Source organism: Meriones unguiculatus, chromosome 8 (genome assembly GCF_030254825.1).
Source record: "Meriones unguiculatus strain TT.TT164.6M chromosome 8, Bangor_MerUng_6.1, whole genome shotgun sequence".
NCBI lineage: Eukaryota > Metazoa > Chordata > Mammalia > Rodentia > Muridae > Meriones > Meriones unguiculatus.
Window position 1 is genome coordinate 69,769,604 of NC_083356.1, and position 19,973 is coordinate 69,789,576.

At 52.5% G+C, this 19,973-nt stretch overlaps 1 protein-coding gene across 3 annotated transcripts in view; it reads left to right on the forward strand.

Annotated features, from left to right (window-relative positions):
• The first annotated feature begins 1,818 nt into the window (after nucleotides 1–1,818).
• Adamtsl2 (ADAMTS like 2) overlaps nucleotides 1,819–19,973 on the forward strand; it is a 31,807-nt gene continuing 13,652 nt past the window's right edge. Inside the window, exons 1-11 of one of the 3 annotated variants that reach the window (XM_060389745.1) lie at nucleotides 1,819–2,028; nucleotides 3,793–3,883; nucleotides 4,463–4,605; nucleotides 5,277–5,352; nucleotides 6,482–6,584; nucleotides 7,274–7,419; nucleotides 7,546–7,669; nucleotides 10,380–10,460; nucleotides 12,764–12,939; nucleotides 16,624–16,981; nucleotides 18,589–18,961. In XM_060389745.1, the coding sequence (XP_060245728.1) occupies nucleotides 3,794–3,883; nucleotides 4,463–4,605; nucleotides 5,277–5,352; nucleotides 6,482–6,584; nucleotides 7,274–7,419; nucleotides 7,546–7,669; nucleotides 10,380–10,460; nucleotides 12,764–12,939; nucleotides 16,624–16,981; nucleotides 18,589–18,961 (1,670 nt within the window). In that variant the 5' untranslated portion in view covers nucleotides 1,819–2,028; nucleotide 3,793. The remainder of the gene's footprint in view (nucleotides 2,029–3,792; nucleotides 3,884–4,462; nucleotides 4,606–5,276; nucleotides 5,353–6,481; nucleotides 6,585–7,273; nucleotides 7,420–7,545; nucleotides 7,670–10,379; nucleotides 10,461–12,763; nucleotides 12,940–16,623; nucleotides 16,982–18,588; nucleotides 18,962–19,973) is intronic. The other 2 variants (XM_021651946.2, XM_060389744.1) reach the window with 2 other exon arrangements.

The window sequence follows — 19,973 nt, forward strand, 5'->3', positions numbered from 1 at the left end:
GGCTGTGGGGTCCCTCCCAAGGGAAACTGTTAGTCACCTTGGCACTGGGGCATGTGGGAGCCTGAAGTGCCAGGAGAGCTTGGGTCTGTTCCAGGGTGTACAGAGCCTGGTAGTCAGCCAGAGTGGAGGAGAACAGTGGCAGAGGCTTTAAAATGAAGGAGATCTGTTTTTTGTTTTCTTTTGTTGGTTTTGTTTTTTGAGACAGGGTTTCTCTGTGTAGTCCAGGCTGTCCTGGACTCACTTTGTAAACCTGGCTGGCCTCAAACTCACAGAGATCCACCTCCCTCTGCCTTCCCAAATGCTAGGATTAAAGGCATGCACCACCATGCCCAGCTAATAAGGGAGATCTGATCTGTGTGTGTGAGTGAGATCCTACCCAAATGTGTGTTCATGTGTGTGTAGTGTATGGCAGGTTACAGAATGTCTGTGCTTCAGTTCACTGGCTCCAGGGGGCAGTGTGGGCCTGAGTAAGGGTCAGGGGAGGTCAGGGTGACAAAGAGCAGAAACTGAATACCCTAAGGTCAGTTGCTACTGGACACGGGGAAAGTGAGACCCAACCCCCAGCCCCATATCAGGGTCTAAGACGGAAGAGCCAGCCAGCACCTTTGAATAACCAGGCAGAAGAAGGTATGTGACAGAGGAGCACTGAAACCCATATTTGTCACAGCTTTGAAGTGTGGCCTTAAGACAGGTCACTCCATTTCCCAGCCTCAATTTCTCACCTTAAAGTACAGATAATGAAGATGCTTGCCATCCAGCAGAAGCCTCACGCCAAGGCTGGGTCTTTGTTGTTTTCACTGGTTGCGTTGCTTCTGGACTGTGGTGCTCAGACACAGTGCTTCCCTAGGGTACAACTCTTAGCAGCACAAAAGAGGCAGCTGAAGGAGCTCACCATCTAACACAGAGGGGGCAGGAGGGAGGGAGGGACACAGACAGGAAGAGGACTTCCACTCCCCATTATAGGGCTGAACATATGTATTGTGGAGACAAGGGCATGGATGAAATGGCTCAGCCATCTTATGAGATGTTGTTTCAGTAATCACTTGCCCTTTAAAGGTGCCTGTTTTCCAGAATGAGGTGCTCTGCAGAGGTGGATATGTCAGAGCAGACACCCCAGAATCCAAAGTCTGCTGGAATTCATAGATAGGCTGAAGCTGTGTGCCCTTCGGCTCCACCTCAGAAGGTGGAGAAGACCAGAGCCCTGGAGTCCATCTTGCTTGCCAGTAGCTGCCCAGCTTCTGTGGGGTCCAGCCAGGCTGGTACCAAACATCTGCAGAATACCCCATGCCTCCCCTCAACCTGATCCTCCCAGGTCAGCAGGCTGTAGCCACCTCTTCCTCTCCCTGGAGCCACTGGTTGTTTCTCTCCAGTTGCCCCTTAGTCCCTCAGTTGTTTAGGTCTGTTTTCCAAGGACAGAGGGTGGCCTGGACACATGTAATGTCCAGACCTCTGTGTCTTCCCTCTGAACAGGAGCTGGCAGCCTGCACACCAGGGTTTCCAGACCCCTCTGGAAGCTGAAGTTAGATGGGTGGGGCCAGAGTTCTGCTCCACCACTGCCAACCTCCCTCCACATGACCTCAGGGTAGTTGATTCATTAGGGTCAGGCACTGTGGACCCAGGCAAACCAGTCTCTGGCTCACTTAGTGCTCCTGGACTGTGGCGGCAGCAGCCAGCAGGCAGCTGGACAGCCTGGCGGCGCTCCAGAGGCGCAGAGCGGGTTAAAGTGTGCGCCCGGCCAGCCGCCAGCAGGCTGGGCGGGGGAGCGGCGGTGGGAAGTGTGAGTTCCTCCCCGTCTGCCTGACAGCTATAAAGGCAGCTGCGGCCACAGAGCAGCCACTGGGCTGAGCGCCCCTCCTGGGAACCCCCTCCCTTGAACGCTCTTTGAAGTGGGAGAGGGAGGCAGCTGGGGAAGCAGGACCAGAGACAGGCAGAGCCCGCACATCTCTGCACTCACCTTCCTCCACGGTGCACCTGGCAGCTAGCTCTCACTCCTTTTTCTGGGAGGACAACCTGCTGACCCTGGGTGAGGTAGGCCCCCACATACTCGTCCTGGCTCATGCTGTGGTCTCTGGGAGGTGTGAGATGTAGCTCATTCCAGGCCAGCCAGCAGTTTAGAATGGGGCTGGGGGATGTCCTCGCTCATGGTAAGGGGTGTTCAACCACAGAGAAAGGGGGAGCAACCTGTCCCACACAGTGGCAGGGTGGCCCTGAGGCTACAGCCTTGGTACTAGCAGTTGCTGTCTGCGCTGCAAACCCATGCTGTGGGCCTGTTGAAGGGTTTGGACCCTAGGGAGAGATGGATCCTGTTTGAGCTGAACTTGGCTGGAATCCAGCAGTGTCTGGGAGCCTTAATGAAAACCAAGTGTGAGGCTGACTGGGCACCTGTCTTTGGCGGCGGCAGGAACTGGGGAACCATGGAAGCCAATGGGACTGTATGGGATGGGGACTCTGCTGGAGTAGAAATGGGATGTAGATGGAGTCCTGCAGGGGAGGATCGGACAGATGGGGTAGGGAAGCTTGTGAGATAGAGGGGTCTTGAGGATGAAGAGCCCCATTTCAAGATCTACAGTGTCATTGCAAGAAGTCTGTCTGGGTGCAGCTGGGTGTAAGGATGTTGCTGGCCTTGTTCCCACACACCTGCAGCTACTTGGGGAAAGAAGGATGAAAAGAGAGAGAAGGAGGGAGAAAAGAAGGAGGGAGAGAGAGAATGATAGAAGTACAGTCGGCATCAAGGCTTCCAGGGTGCAGGCAGTTTCCAGACTTTCTTCCTGTGGAATTACGGGGTTCTGGGTTGAGCCTTGTGTTTGCTCTGTGGTGTGGGTGCAGGAGGCTGCCTTGCTGCGTGGCTATGGGCAAATTGACTCTTCCCTCCGGGCTTGATGTTTTCTGAAACCCATTGTCTAAACTCACTGGCAGATGAACCTACCTGAAAGAAGCTCTGGATAGAGGCCATTAGCTTCCCTTCTAAGACAGGGCTTACGCTGGCTTAGGGGACCAGTTCTGAGAGTTAGGAGAATGGGGCTAGAAGCTGTCCTTGATTTGATTCATCTTAACCCTCGGTGGGTGTTTAGGTTTGAGGGGCTGGTTTGTTGGGAGGGATCAGGAGTGGGGGTCCTGGGCCATTTACAAACAGGCATAGGCTGTATCTCCTTCTGCACCTCCCTGACTTTCATGTTCTCTCAAGAGAGTACGGCCCATACTTCTGAATTGTGCCCCACCTTAGGACCAGATTGCTGGATACCTGGCTTTGAGAGTAACCCTCTGAGAAAGGAAGGCTGCCATTACCTGAGGACCATGGGGGCGGGGCAGTGACAAGCAAAGGCAGGGAGGAAAAAGGAGAGAACCCTTTTTAGAGCTCATGAACTCTAGGGGGAGGTCATTCTCTCAGGTGGCCATGCTAAGGAGGCAAAACTCCCAAGGTGCTCTGGCCAAGGCAATGGCTGAGACTGGTTCATATCTCTCCTCACACTGACCTCTCTACAAGGCTGGGCCTCCAACCTCCTCAGCTGTCTCTGTTCTCAGCCATTCTCCAGGGGCAAAGCTTGGCAGAAGCCCTCAGATGAAGGGTGGCTCAGACTTGGCACTTATACCATGCCTTTGTGCCTAAGCAGGGCAGACATCTGTAATCATTTACCAAGCTGCTTACTGAGCCCAGATAGATGGTTCCGTCCCTCTCAGATGCCAGCCACTGCCATAGGATCCCAGATAACCTTACCACTCAGAGTGCTGGGAGAACCCTGAGGGCTTATCCCTCAGAGCCTGGCCTGGCAGTGATGGGGTCTTGCTTTGTAGGATGGACGGCAGATGGCAACATTCACACTGGGCTTGGTCTCTGCTGGCCATGGCAGTTGTGGCTGGGGGTACAGCATCTACTGAGGCCTCGGTGAGTAACATGCCATTGTCCAGTCGTCATTGTCCCCGCCTTGCACCTCCCCTGGGTTCTCAGACAGGCGTTGACCTCACTCTCAAGTGGGCTGACTTTGGAGGGTGGTGTAGTAAAGGCGGGCACATGGCCAGGGGTCCTGGTGTTCCCTTTGGCTCCAGAAACTAGTTCAGAGAACCAGTCAGGCTAGCCCTTTACCTGGCCAGAGTCCCTGACCAGAGAGTGAGGTGTGTCTGGTGTCTCTCTTTCCAGCAAGGGCCTAGAGGAAGGCATGAGGACAGGAGGTATGTGTGAGTGAGCCTGCAGATGCAAGTGAAGTGTGGGCTATGAGTGAGAAAGCCTGACAGGCTAGATATGCTGGCCGAATTCCAAGATTCTCAGCCCGTAAGATGGGGGGGGGGGGCACACGTGGTCACCAGTGAGTTCTCCCCATCTGAGAAACACACCAGCAGCCCTTTAGGAAGCTGCACCATCTTCTTTTCCCCTCAGCTGCCAGTGGTACCCTGCATCTTCAGAAAGTAGGTTTCTTCTGTGTTGTGGTTGAGCCTTCTGCTCACTATCGGGGGGCTTTTCACCCAGGACAACAGTCCCACATCCAACAGCCTGGAGGGAGGTGCTGATGCCACTGCTTACTGGTGGGGGGAGTGGACCAAGTGGACAGCATGTTCCCGCAGCTGTGGGGGCGGGGTGACATCCCAGGAGCGCCACTGCCTCCAACAGAGGTGAGTTTGTCCAAACTTCTAAGGGTGGGTGGGGAGGGGCAGCCTGGCTGGTGACCTGGTGGCTTTTCTCCTGAGCTTGCATTTGATGTGCACAGACCTCTTTCCCCATTGGCCTCCACTGGGCAGAGGGCTTCTGACAAATCCTTGGCAACAGTGTTCTGGGGTGCCAGAGAGGAAATGTCGGAAAACAAGGTCTGCTTTTAGGGCTCTGCCACTGAGGAGTGAGACCCCTTTACTTCTGAGGCATGAGCTACAGAAGCAGAAAAGAGCACAAGACAGGCAAGGTGTTAAGAGCCTTTACTCTCAGAGGGACCTGGGTTCAAGTCTTGCCTCTGCTACTTCTAAATTGTGTGACTTTGAACAGGTCACTTAACCTCTCTGAACATCAGTTTCATTTGTGGCATTATGTGGAAAGCATGATGAAGCTAGCTCATGTTTCTGGGCACACGTGACACCACATGTATTTGCATGTTAGTGCAGGTGTTTGCAAACATGGTTATTACCTATTGGTTCTGTACAGTGCAACTCTATTGATGCTGGGAATAGAGAAGGGAATCAGATGTCATCCTAGGGAGTCAGGGAAGCTACTGGAGGCTAGAACATGGCAGAGCAGGTTTCAGGACCCATGGCTGTTGCTCCAGCCCTGGCTCAGTACCACATTTTCCCACCAGGAGGAAGTCTGTTCCAGGCACAGGGAACAGGACCTGTGTGGGCACATCCAAACGGTACCAGCTCTGCAGAGTGCAGGTGAGGCCAGCTGTTGCAGCCCTGAGGCCCTGCTGTTGCCCCTGGACCACAGACATCCTATGTTGGCACTGTCCTTCAGGGAGAGTCCAGAGTAGGCTGACTGACTTCCGGGCTCACACTGAGTCCTTCAGGCATTAGATACTGCATGTTCTGGCCCCTGCATGCTGGGGGTGTTAGGAGGGTTAGGGCTCCTACCTGTTTCTGGAAGTCTAAGCACAGCTTCAGAAGCTGGGGTCTCCTATCATATTCCCACTCTGCCTTGGACATCTGCACAGCAGGCAGCCACAACAGCTCTTTCCACCCACAAGGCAGTCTTGCTGCAGCCACCGCGGGCCTCTCTTGCCCCAGCTCTCAGGTGTGCACCGTTCATTGGCCTTGGCTGGACACTAAGGTGGCAGAGGCTTGGGGAGAGGCACTGGCTGTGTGGGTCGTGGGGCGTGCTCTCTGTGGCACCAAAGGCAGTCTGAAACCTAGCTGCCTTTCCAAGGGCCACCATGGTGTAGTGGTGGGGTGCCAGCTCTCCCAGTCTTACTTGGCTTGCCTGGCTGAGCTGCTCGAAGTCTGTGTGGTCACATGTGTGGGGCATCAGAGCTGAAGGAAAGGTAGTGGCCGAAGCTAGTCATGGTGTAGGATTCTGTGGACATCCGTGAGTTCCTGAAGGAGACAGACTCTAAGCCAGTTTGGACTCCAGTTCCAGCATGGGCAGTTGCCTCCTGTACCTCCCAAGGTTCTGTTATAGAGTCCCCTCCTTCCGGTTCAGTCCCTATGTGTAGCCACTGAATGCACTGGATTATCGTAGGCTATCTGGGGATGTGTGCACATATGTGGAGACGTAAACATGCTGACAAGGTCTGTCAGAAGATGTGGGTGTGGGCAGAACCATCCATTCCACACAGTATGGCTGAGAAGGTCAGAGCGGTAAAGGGTCATATCCAGAGTAAGAGGGAGGTTGGTACCCAGTGCTGTCGGAAGAAGAGTCACTGCTCCATTCTGAGTAGTTGAAAATGAGGGGGATGGAGTGAGACCAGGAGCAGTGGGTGGTGACATGGCATATGGCCCTCCAGGGTCATCTGGTTGTAGCCACTTCCTGCTCAGCCCCTCCTGGAGCCTGCCTGCTTTCTTCTTCCAGGAGTGTCCACCGGATGGGAGGAGCTTCCGTGAAGAGCAGTGTGTCTCCTTCAACTCCCGTGTGTATGATGGCCAGGCCTACCAGTGGAAGCCCCTCTACCCAGGTACCTGAGCCTCAGGATTAAGCTTTATGGGTGGGCATGTGGGGAAACTGAGGCTTAGAGCCAGGTCCTGTTGAAGGCTATGGTGGTCATTTAGAGTTTGGAGCAGACCCCACTTCTCTAGAAGAGGGCTGGGAGGTTGTCCTCTCCTTCTCCCATGACCTGTGACATCACAGGGACAGATTATAGAGCTGAGTTTCCTGCAGGGCTGCCCTCCAAGGTCATGACTCTCCCACTGTCTCCAGGGCTTGCACAGGAACCAGCGCAGACAACCCCAAATGAGGAATGGCCAAAGTCCCTTCGGACCAGGGGCATGCTTGCCTTTCCTTCCCCACCTTTCTACCTCCTTCCCTCTCCCCTCGGGGAGAAAAAAACAAATTGTTCAGGCACAGTGTAAATGCTCTATTCTCCCCCAACCCAATGGAAGTCCTGAGGTGTCCAGTCCCTCTATCATGGAAAACCCTTGTGTGGATCTCAGAGGGAGGCCTTCTCACAAGGAGGCAAAATTTGGAATTCAGAGCTTGAACTGGGCCAGAGAGCCTGTGCCTCACTTCATTTCTTCTATCAATGCTTTGTCAGGTCCTGTCTTTTCAAGCCTCAGTTTCCCCATTTATTTAATGGGAAGGGAGGTATCTCAGTAGGAGGGGCAGATCGAGCACCCCCTCCCCTAAGACCCTCTACCTCACCCCCAGATGACTATGTCCATATCTCCAGTAAGCCCTGCGATCTGCACTGCACCACTGTGGATGGCCAGCGGCAGCTCATGGTGCCTGCCCGAGATGGCACTTCCTGCAAGCTCACCGACCTGAGAGGAGTTTGCGTGTCTGGAAAATGTGAGGTTGTTAAACATTGCACCAAAAGTATGGCCGTTCTCACTGTGCTGGCCACCCGCCCGTCAGAGGCGGTGCTGCCCCTGGGCCAGCCACAGAGCCCTCTCAGCAGCCTCTCTCATTGCTTTCTGCAGCCCATTGGCTGTGATGGAGTGCTCTTCTCTACTCACACGCTGGACAAGTGCGGTGTCTGCCAGGGGGACGGGAGCAGCTGTACCCACGTGACAGGCAACTACCGAAAGGGCAACAATCATCTTGGTAAGGGAGGGTGTAGCTGCGTGAGTGGGTATACCCCTGCCTCCCACGTGACAGGTAGGTGTCCAAAATCAGCTGCTTCCTCTTCTGGGTCCTCTCGTTCTCTGCCCAGGCCCAGGCAGAGGGCTAAAAGCCTCCTTCGTAGTGGCACAGAGAAGGGGGTCTTTACCATCCTTGTACACGAGAGGACGCTTAGCGTTGGGATCACATTTGACCTTTGAGGCAGCCTTCACGGAGGGCTGAATGCTGGGAAGAGGGAAACTGAGGCATGAGTCTTGGAGTGAGACTTGACCCTGAACATGCTGGATTCTGGGCCCAAACTGAGACCTCCCTCTCTAGTGTTGTATTTATTGACCTTGTGTTTGCATCTGGCTCTAGCCTGACCCTTGCGTTTGGGATATGTGCATTAGACAGACCTGCATGCATCCCTTGTCAGTGCATTTGGCCAGTGCTCGACCAAATGCATTGCTATGTCCCAGGAAGTGTGCATGGAGCTAAACTAAGTTATTACAGAGGAGGGCAACTCGAAATCCACTCAGCATGGGGAAACTGAGGCCTAGTGTGGGAAATGCCTGCTCATCTTCTTTCAGGGAGGCAAGGGAGTCCTATTGAGATGACTAGAGAGCCCAGGAGGCCAAGAAGTCTTGGTTGCCCCCACATGAGGAGCGATCACTGGGTTAGTGTGGGCTCCAAGAGTCCTTGCAGGAGGCCACCAAGAATGAAGCACAGATATATGGCCTAGGGATGAGATTAACAAAGGAGGGGTGGCCACAGCAGCTGCTTGTGTATAGGGTGAATTGGTATGCTAAGTGTCTCTCTCAGGTTTGGAGGCCTGCTAAAGAGGGCATGTGATGAAGATAGGCTACTTGGCTTGTCCCTCCTTTTGTCCACACACCTGCCTGCACAACTTGCTGCTGGACTTGGGACCGAGATAGAGTTGGAGGTCAGAGGTCAGGGAGTGCCTCTTCTGGGCTCAGTTCATATCAGATGCCACAGGCTGTAGCAGTACCCATCAGACAGGGCCTGTGCTCCTAGTGGAGCTCCCTCTGGGAAGGCTGGGGCTAACGTGAAAATGATCCCCTTAATACGGCTGAGTGTTTCCCAAAGAGGCGCAGAGCCAGGTCTGGCCAGCATAACTCATTCAGATCTGGGGACATTGCTATGAGGCAGTTGCTGCTACTGCTGCCCAAACCCGCAGAGGGGGCAAAGGTTTAAAATGCCTGAGATTCTAAGGCCCTGGGTCTCAACCTGGGCAGCTGGGCTCTGGGGCCTAGCTACAGAGCTCCATCTGCCCTGACAGGTTTGTGCTCCCCAACCATGTTCAAGGCTGGGCCATATCCTGAAGCTCATGGGGGTCAAGTGTTAACTGCTCAGGAGTCTTGTGAACCACCTGCTAACTTAAAAATTAAAATCCAGGTGTGGTGGCACATGCCTGTAATCCCAGCACTTGGAAGGCAGAGGCAGGAGGATCACTGTCATGATTTACATAGAAAATTCTAGGCCAGCCGGGCTCACATAGAGAGAGACCCTGTCTCAGAAAAGTAATCAATCATTTAGGCCTCAATTAGTAAGTTTGTCTTCTGGCTCTGCTATCATGAGCCTCTTTCCTACTTTAAACCTAGAGATACCACATGGATGGGGCAGTGAGCATCACATAAATAGTTCAGTGCTACAAATCAGAGCTCCTTGGGCTCCCCTGGTTCCCAAGAAGCCCAATGGGAGACATTGTCAGGGCAGGCTCTTCAAGGGCCTGTAAGGTGAGGGTGAAGCCAGGGCCAAGGCAGGGACCTCTATTCTGGGTGGCTTGAGTGTAGACTCTGTAGCCTTCAAAGGGGGAATTCAGGGAAGAACTACAGTCCCTGTGGTCCACTGTGTCCCTTGGGGCAGGGCTGGGACAGGCCAGTGATCTTTGTGGGCAAGGGTGCGGGTAGGCAAGGGCCCTGAAAGAGGGTCAGCTTCTTCTGGATTACATGACACCAACTCTACCAAAACCTGTCCTGAGACTGCTTTCTTCTGCCAGGAGATAGCTCTGTTTTTATTAACTTTTTTTCTGCCAGGGTCCCCTCCACTGGCAGCTGGTAGCACTTTGTCTCCTGACCCACTCCTGCTCTCTGTTAAAGTTGTCTGTGGCTGCCTCCCCACTAGATCAAGGCCTGGATTGTGGGGTCTGAGCCGGCTGGTGGTGCCCTCTTACAGCCCTTGTAAGGTGGTTGGCTTCCATTTGAGGCTCTCTGTGTGGATGCATGAAGCCTTGACTATCAGCAAGATGTTACGATGAAATGGAACTAGACAAAGATCATGTGTCTGCATAGTGTTGGTATTGGTGATGTCTCTGGACTAGATGAGAAAACTGAGGCCCAAGTTCTCTTAAGTGATAAAGCAGGGTATGATCTAAGTCTGTGGACTTCAGCATGTTTAATGTCCCTGTAGTCCACTGTGTTCCTTTGTGGGTGGGCAGTGCTGGGGCAGGCCAATGGCCTTGGTGCAAGGGCCCTGGAAGAGGCTCGGCTTCCTCAGGATGACATGAGAAGTTCATCAGGGCCAGGTGAGAGCACATACCTACGGCTGAGGCAACCCCTAGGCAGGGGCCCCTTCCCATCCAGGGCTCAGAGGCAGTACTAACACCCAAGAGGGGCCTTGCAGGGGGGAAATGTCAGCTCCCTCTGTGTCCTGCCCTCCCTGGCCTTGCTCACAGATGTCCCTGTGCCCACAGGTTACTCTTTGGTGACCCATATCCCGGCTGGTGCCCGAGACATCCAGATCGTGGAGAGGAAGAAGTCAGCAGATGTGCTAGGTGCGTAGGTAGAACCGAGAGGCCCGTGTACGAATGGAGCAGGGCACCTGACATTTGACCTCTTTTTGGGGGCGTGAGACAAGCCAGGTGGCAAGGAACAGATGCAACCAGCTGTGCAGGAGGGAGACTCTGCCTTCACCCTGTGTGGAAGGACATTGCCCTTAGAGGTGCTGGACAAGAGAAAGGGTATGACATCAGGCAGCGAGTTCCCCATCAGTAGAGAGCCTGACCCACAAAGAATCCATCTATTTGAGGAGTGAGTCCCAGAGCTGAGAGGTGGGTAACCAGTCATGGTTATGAGTTGCTGAGGAAGGATTTGATCACAGGTCTATCTGTAGTTTTGACCATGCCCAGTTTCCTATGGAGGTGGTACTCTAGAGCAGAAGTGGCTTTCTTAGATATTCTGGAGATGTTGCACAGATGTGAGGCCCCATATTGATGACAGTCTTCGCATGGGTCGTGTGTGGAGCTGGAGAGTTGACATGACCTGGTGGCTGAAACTCCATATGGACAGGTACCAGTACCTGAGCCATCCTGCCCTTGGCTTTGTCCTGTATGGGACAGAGACAGGTTTCAAGCTGTGTTAAGGAGCAGTTCTCCAAAATGATCAGCCTCAGTCTTGACAGAGTCCCATCATCCACGTCTTCCCTCCCCAAACCTCAGGTAGGTGAACAGGCCTGAGCTCCGCCCCAGGGATGTAGAAAAGGGGAGGTGTGTGCTGAAGCTCCTCAGGCTGAGCTCGGCACCAGGCTCTCCTGTCCCCCGCCAGGTTCTCAGGGCATTTGAAGGCCCAACCCCAGCAAGTTTGCACATGGCTGGCCCCAGGCCCACACTGCTGGGGACATCTGTGGGCTGAGCATGGAGAGCAAGGCCTCCAGCCAGGCCGGTGGCTCTGCTGTCTGCTAGCTCACTAGGGCTGCAAGGAGGCCAGGAGACGTTGTGTTTTCTGAGCTGGCTGCAAAGTTCTCATTCTTGAAGCAGACACTGGAAATACCAAGGGCCGGGAAAGCCGCAGGAAGGAAGGTCCTCGCTGTCAGGAAACAGGTTTTGGATGAGGGCCTTGAGCTGAACCCTGGGCACAGATCTGGAAGTTGAGTCGGGACAACCAGGCCCCAGCCGGACTTGGACTTGACGCTATGTTCTGACATTATTACGTTAAGGGTATTTTTCAGACACGTCCTGCTTGTTGCGTCTGTCTGATAATAAATTAATTGCCCCGGCTCCTCTGCTTGGATTGCATCAGGGCCTTTGGAAACTGCATTCGCTTCTCTGGCAGGCCAATTCCTGGAACTGGCTTTAAGGACACCCTCTAGAAGACAGAATGTCCCCCAGTGCTGAGACTGCCTCCTCCCTTTCTTCCCTAGTCCTCAGCTGAGCTCTGAAGGCTTTTGCTTAGCCCCCTTAGCTTCAGGAAAGGCCAGCTTCCAAGGCAGCGTTTAGCCCCTGGGCAGCTGGGAAATGGGCTGTTGGGTGTTGTGGGCATATTCCTCTCTGATCCTGGCTTTCAATTGCCTACAGCCATGTCCTGAAAGTGGCCAGTCCTACCTGGCTGAGGGAAATGGTGATACAGTGTATCCAGACCCTGCTCATGCCTGATGGCTTCCCTAGTATGTGTTAATCTCAGCAGGATGGACAGGTTAATTAGGTGACAGTGAAATCAGACCTCTGAATGCCATAGTTTGTAATAAGGAGAGCAGGGATGGACAGGCTTCGCGTGGTCCCAGGAAAAGCCTTCTGGAGAGCACTCCACACTGGCCAGGCCAGGCTACAGTGTCCCTCACTGTGGGCCCTGGATGAGGCACTGAGGTCCCTTTCTGTGGAAACTGGAGTTGGTACCACAACCAGTGTCACAGTCAGGTTGTACAGTCTAGTCTAGTATCTGGCTGGTACCTGTTGTTCACGGCTGCAGACCCTCCTGGCCCAGACTGGCCACTTGGCCATGGTTCTAGTTCATTACCTTACAATCCCTTTGGCCCATCTGAGGCAGCCAGAAGGGCAGGGCCAGCCTTCCCTGTTGGCTCTCCCAGCCACCCAGACAGGCCTGTGGTTGTTTGTTTTAGACTGATAGGAAAGTGTGTTTGTGTCTCTTAGGCCCTCACTGGCCAGGGCCACATGCTGGCCCCAGGCACGGTGTCTGTCTGATTCCCTGTGACATTGAATTTCCTGTCTTTGGGTCATTTTGGAGAGGGAGGACAAGACTGACCACCATTCTTGGAGCATGTTTGCTGGCTCCTGCCTGTGTCTCTCCTTTCTGCTCAGCCCATCTAGCCCATGTGACTCAGTGATTTTTTTTCCTCTTTCAGCTCTTGCAGATGAAGCTGGTTTCTACTTCTTCAATGGCAACTACAAGGTGGACAGCCCCAAGAACTTCAACATTGCTGGTACAGTGGTCAAGTACCGCCGGCCCATGGATGTCTATGAGACTGGCATCGAGTACATTGTGGCACAGGGGCCCACCAACCAGGGCCTGAATGTCATGGTGTGTGTGCCATAGGCTTCAAAGACAGTTGGGGTCGTGGGCACTGGCTTTCCAGAATCCAGCTACAGGTGGGGGCTTGGGGGCCTTGAACACACAGCTGTATTGCTGCAGGCTAGAGTGGTAGTGGGGGGGGGAGGTTGTTCATTCATCTATTCACTGTTTGCTTTCTCATTCACTCACTCAGATTTTAGTTCAGAACCACTGATTTATTAATTCATCTATTCATTCATTTGCTTACTTCTCTCATTCATTCATCCATTTGGCCATTCATTCATTCAGTTCCTCTGTTCTATGTCAGCCCATTCTGTGATCTTTTGGAACCTCATGGGAAGCTAAGGACAGGCTGGAGCCACTGCCCTTCTTCAGTTGGGACTTTAAGTTCTCTGGGTTCATACTACCTCTGCTGCTCATATTGCTTGTGGCCCCTTCCCCACTGGAGTCTCAGGGCTCTGCACAGCAGGCAGGGCAGAGTTTGGACCTGTTGTGTGACTAGTGTTTTTCCATGCTGGCCTCAAGAAATGCAAGCCACTGTGGCTTCTCACCCTAGATTCATGGATATACAGAGTGACTGTCCTTTGAAATCAGGGCCATCAAGATGAGCAGTTCTGACCTTGTCTAAGACCTGCCATCTGTCTTCAGACTTCTGGATCTCATCACAAAGGGCTCTGTGGCCCCACATTGGAGGTACAGAACCTAGAAAGGTTTATGCAGTCATTTACCTGTAAGTTGCAGGAGAGCGAAGGCAGGTCTGTCTGGGCATGGGCCAATTGTCTGCTTCCCTGCTGTGCTGGAGATATCTCTAGGACATGCAGAAATTCCATGACACATTCCACACCCCACCCACACAGGCATGTCTGCTGTTTCTGAGGCAGACTGTATGTCCCAACTGGGTCTACACAGAGCCTTCTCTGCTTTGTTCCACACAGCATAGGAAACATTTTAAGTTACCTGCTGTGTAGCCTAGGCTCAGGTTACTGCCTGTGGAATGAGCCACCTCAAGGATTTCTGCTCAACGTAGAGGCTCCAAGCTGCAGTACCAGCAAGTGTCCTATACGACAGAATGGTCCTGTTGTTTTGAATTGCAGGGTAACTGGATCAAAGATGTGTACATATGCTATGGTCTACCCAGGTAGATGAAAACTGCTCTTGGAGGAGACTATTTACCACATCTGAGCCCAATGTGCTCACCCCCGGGCCATGTTGACATGCTCTAGAGAATCACCACATCTGTACAGACCTCAGTAAGGCCCACTACTTGGCTGGGTTTACAATACCCACTGATGACAGATCACTGTAGTCATTTTATTACTGTCAGGGAAATATGAGCTGTGGGACTGAATGTGTGTGTTTTCTGCTCCTTTGTCCTTGAGGTCATGACTCACGGCACTGCCATCTGTGATACCCCAGGAGACAATGGTATCTCAGATTTTCTCTCTTGGATATGTCAGAGGTGTTCACTTAGCACTGTCAATAGAGGGCTGTGACCATCATTTATACATTTGTGGGTGAGAAACCCAGTGGGACACATTGCTGGCCAGACCTGGGCCACCCCTCTGGTCACTACTTACTCAAGTGCTTGCTCTGAGGACAGCAATCACTGGTGGGTACAGTCCACAGTTAACAATGACAACTCAGACATGACTCTTGGAATGTCAAAACTTCTTTACAGGCAACAGTTGAGAAAGTAGACAGTTGTTCCTTTAGGAGAGAACTGTAGGTTCCTCCCTCATTCAGTGGATACTAGGTCTAGAAATTGGTTCAAGAAATGGAGGAAAGGGTCATACCCTTGCTTGGACAGCTTCTTCTGCCTCCTTCTCCTCAAGCTATTCCCAAGGTGTGTGTGTGTGTGGTGCTTTCCTTTCTGTTACCTGCGTCTCTGTGTCTTGTCACTCTTACTGACTGCCACTGAGATACTGAAATCTGCCTTGTGATTGGAGTGTGGGGGGGAGGGAGACAGAGACAGAGACAGAGAGTGGAGAAGGAGAGGGAGAGGAAGACTCATGAATGCACGGGGAGGCCACAGGAAGACTTCAGATGCCTTCCTCATTACCCTGCTCTCTTAAGATAGGATCTCTCACTGGGTCTGGAGCTCCAGAGATCTGCCTGTATCTGCACCCCAACAGTGGTGTTGTACAAGTACCCAGCGGTTTACAAGGGTGTTAGAGTTTTGAACTCATATCCTCATGCTTACACAGCAAGTGTGCTTACCTGCTGAGCCATCTACCCAGGCCCTTTGTTACTATTTTCTGTTACTCACCTTTACTAATTCAGGGAGTCCAGAATTTGTCATCACCCCTCGCCACCAGCTCTGTCATGTCAGAGTGTCCCACATTGTCCTTCCAAATGACACTGGTGTCTCTTAGCCACCCCCTAGTGAATAGTATGTTCTGGGGCTTTCTGGTAGAAGTGGTCATGGAGTGAATTGCCTGCTTTTGAATTAACCCTCTTGCAATTGTGCTCAGTGTGGGCCTCATTCACTCCACTCTCTCTTAGCAGGCCAGCTGTTATTCCAGAGTGTAAGAGTACGCCTAGGGGGCCCGTGATGTCCTGAAGGCCTGGGACCAACCATCCTCTGTCCTCTAGGGGAGATGGGTATGACTTTACCAAAGCTGTTGATCTGGTGGTCAGGAGGCCAAATGAGGCCCAGAGAAAGGCCAAAGTTAGAAAGAGAAGCTTTCACGCCAGCTTTCCAAAGGCAGTATTAGCTGCTGAGGGAAGGACAGTCCTTTCCCAGTCCTAGACCATGCAGGACCATTGAGATGTCACCATTTCCAGGTATCTTTTCCCAAATCTCTTTATGCAATAGGCCTCACTGGCCTAGCTTACATCTATCTGGTGAGACGCTGACCTGGGCTCATTCTCTCTCTCTCTTCTGCCTTTTTTGCCCTGAAGCTTTAGGCATCAAAATTTCTTGACCACACCTGCAGCCATCTGGTTATCCTGAAGTGGTGTTGGCTGCCTTTGCTACCTTGTTCTAGTGAAGTGCCTTCCATAGTCCCTGCTCCTTTCCCTAGCTATCCTTGAGCTGTCGTCCCAGTGGTGGCCACCCCTTCTTTGTTGTCTCACTATGACTTGTCTTGGCACTGCTTAGCTTTCTGTGGTTCGTTCATTGCCACTCTTCCGGGGCCTTGGTGTGCTCTGTGCTCCAGTCAGGCAGCTCTATGGCCCCACGAGCAGTAAATGCTGCTGCCAAATCCACTACTGTCAGCTTCCAGATCTTAGGGTGGTGACTCTGAACAAAGCCTTTGAAGTCTGTCTAAGGGAGAGGTCACACTGGCTTGTGGTCTCTGCAGAGGCCCAGGAACTCTGTGACCAGCTGACCCTCCAGTGCTGTCCTGAATGAGGTGTGGTCTGGATTTTAGTTCCTCATCAGCTGCCCTAGAAGTCCTGGTAGATGCAATGAGACCAGTGCTATTAGGATTCCTGGCCTGTGATGGCAGTGACATGCAGTGTGTCCCCAGTTCCCAGCTCCCAAGGTGACCTGCCCCCCTGCCCCTTCTGGTGTGCCTCAATTTCGTAGTCTCTGGGCACAGCTGCCGTAGTACATTCTCATGAGACCACATTCTTGGATCAAGTGTGATTCCCTGGAAAAGACTCAACTGTAACCAGGGCCCCTGGGTCTCAAGGGGCTTTTGGTGCTAACGTAGGCATGAGGGAAGAAGCTAACTTCTTTTCCTTTCCCAGGTGTGGAACCAGAATGGCAAAAGCCCCTCCATCACCTTTGAGTACACGCTGCTGCAGCCCCCACACGTGCACCACCTGCAGCCTGTCTATTACAGCTTCTCCGAACCAGGCTCGGAGAGCACGGAGAGCACGGAGAGGCAGGAGCTGGACAGTGCCAGGCTGCTGGGCTTCATGCAGCACAATGGCTCACTCTACCGCCAGGCCTCCTCAGAGAGGCTGGGCCTGGACAACCAGCTGTTTCAGCCTCCAGCCCCTGAGATGGAGCTGGGACTGAACAGAGGCCAGGAGACCAACGAGGTGTGCAAGCGAGCCAGTGGTGGGGTCTGTGAGGGACCTCCCAGGGGCAAGGGCTTCCAAGGTGAGAAAGAGGAACAGTGGGTGTGGGAAAGGTCCTGGCTCCCCAGGGCAGAGGCTTCAAGTGAGAAGTGCTGTTCCCCTTTGGTGTCTGCAGAAGAGGCTGGGGAGAATTTCCAGTTGCTTGCACATTCTCTCTGGCAGACACGGTGTGAAGTCTGAGGTATACACTCATAGCTCAATATTTGCTGATTGACTATAAGATCCTCCTGGACACCAAAATTATCAGCTTCTCAAATCACTGTATGCAGTGGTGTTTGTACAGAACCCAAGCTATCCTCCATGTACCACTGATTACTGGAGCTGACCCACAGTGCTAGAAGCAGCGTGTGCTGTGGATAGCAATGACACCAAGTCATGGCAAGGTAACATGGGACAGGACACATACATCAGTGGATTAGTTACTTGTCTTGTTGCTGTGACAGAATACCTGAGAAAAGCAACCTCAGGAAGGAAGGAAGGAAGGAAGGAAGGAAGGAAGGAAGGAAGGAAGGAAGGAAGGAAGGTTTTGTTTTGGCTCACAATTCCAGGAGCTACAGTCCAGCATGGTGGCAGGAGTTTGAGGCAACTGGTCATATTGTATCCGTGGTCAGGAAGCAGAGAGGTTGGAAGCTGGTGTTCACTGTCTCCTTTACATGGGATGGTGCTGCCCACAGCTCTGGTGGGTCTTCCCTCCTCAGCCAACACAATCTAGACAATTCCTCATAGACAAGTGCAGACGTTTGTCTCCTTGGTGTCTCTAGATCCTGTCAAGTCCACAATCAAAATCAGCTGTCAAAATCAGTTTAATATCAATGCAATTCTTCCTCCTCCTCCTCCTCTTCTTCCCTTTCCTTCTCTTCCTCCTGTGAGACAGGATCTCACTAAAACTTGTTATGTAGACCAGGCTGGTCTGTTTCATAGAGCTACATCTGCCTCTGCCTCCCCTGTGCTGAGATTAAAGTTGTGCATCATCAGACTTAGCCAGTATGAAATTCTTTGTCAAAAATTTCAGCTCTTCACTATATGACTCTTAGGATGTAGACCCCACATTTGCGGAAGGAGAAACATATACCATTAGAGAGAGGAGGTGATCTGCTAACTCTTCCACCAGGTGGAACTGGAAGCCAAGGGCAGCTCTTCGGCCCTGTGGAGCACTTGGATAGCACCGGGCCCCAATAAATGGATGTTGTTGGTGGCTCTGCTGTGTTGGCTCACATACACTTCTTTCCTGTGCTGGACCTCTTGTGGTTTATGTGTTTGTGCTCTCTCTTCCTAGCCAGACACTAGTCATTTAAAACTCACCCTAAATCCATGTTATATCATTTCATGAGCCTATAAAGATCCTCTTTCCAAAACCAGATCCTATGCTGAGCTTCCAGCTGAGTCTGGGCTCTGGGAGCAACTGCCCAACCATCTACAGTGACCACTGGGTTTCCTATCACTTGATGGTGTTGGCCAACTGTGTCTAATGGAGTAGAACCTGGGGGTTCCTGTTTTTTCCCTACCCCATGAAGTCATCCCTGTTATGTAACTCACCTGTCTCACACACAGGAATGTGGAGAAGGAGGAGGGGCAACAAAGATCAACACGATAGCAGTCATGGCTGTTAAAACATCTGTCTCTCTGCAGACCACAATGCCACTGGGATAGCTCTCTCAGGGGACAAGGATGATCAGGAGGCTGATGCCCATTTCACCTCCCAGGAGCTCCTCTCAGCCAACGCCATCTCCGATCAGCTCTTGGGCACAGGCTCTGACTCAGAAGAGTTCTCTCTCAACGAGACCATGAATAGCATCTTTGCCCAGGGCTCCCCCAGAAGCTCCCCAGCTGAGAGCCTCTATGTGGATTATGAGGAAAATGAAGGGCCTGCAGCCTACTTGATCAATGGTTCTTACCTGGGGCTGAGCAGTGACAGGATCAACAATACCTCCTCTGAGGCCCCATTCCCCAACACCAGTGCCAGCTTCCCCACCTTGGCTGGGAACAGGACTCACAAGGCTAGGTAAGAGGTACTTCCCTTTGCCCTACCTTAGTGCCCTCCAGAATAGGAGGAATTACAGGGGATCTGGACAGAAGGTACAGGGACCTAGAGGTAAGTGGGGGAGAATAGGTGAGTGACCCTGACACTATGTTATGGTCCTGAACTGTAACATATCTTTCTAAAAGGTAGGTTCATGGGTCTAAATGTCCCCAGCTATGATTGATTCTACTCATGGTGCTGACCGTGAGTTGAAGCATGCTGGAGGTATGTTGCTAACAGCCTCCTGGTGCTGGGATGGGCTCAGCATTTTAATGCATAGATCAGGGAGTGATTACAACTACCCTTATCGTTGGGCTCCTGGGAAGTTCAGAAAGGGAAGCCATGTTCAACTCACAGAGCCTAAGGATTTGGGATCCTGGGTTCTGTGTCTGGACAGCCTTTGAGATATGGCTATGAGGCTAAAGGTGGGTTCTCTATGCAGCCCCTCAGGTGAACGCAGATCCTGAACAGCAGCCTTCACCCCAATCAAAGAGATGATAGAATAATCTGGGGTCCCTCCTCTCATAGGGAGACTCTGAATCAAAGTAAGAAGTAGACTGCAGCTGCTAGTGTAGTGGGCCTCTGCAGTGAGCTGCAAGCGGACAGCTGCTGTGGCTGGGGTGCCTATAGAATCAGGGCGGGAGACACCTGCTGTGAGAGTGAGGCTGGAAACCCACTAGCGGAGGGCCTGATGATGCCCGGCCAGCCAAGACGAGCCTAGAAGGGCCTGAGGTCTCAGCCTTTCTGGACTAGTGTTGTTTGGGAGCAGGTGACCCTGGCCCTTCCATACCAGTACTGGAGAACCTATCCAGTGACTAACATTATTTCTCAGGTGCCTGGGTGTGCATCAAGGCTTGTGGAAATAGTTAGGACCAGAATTTTTAGCCTCTGGTGGTGGATGGGGACTGAAAGATAGGAACCAGTCCATTGACTTTTGTTTTGTTTTCTGGGAATCTGCTCAAAACCTCGAGCTGAACTCTAGCTAGATAAAGGA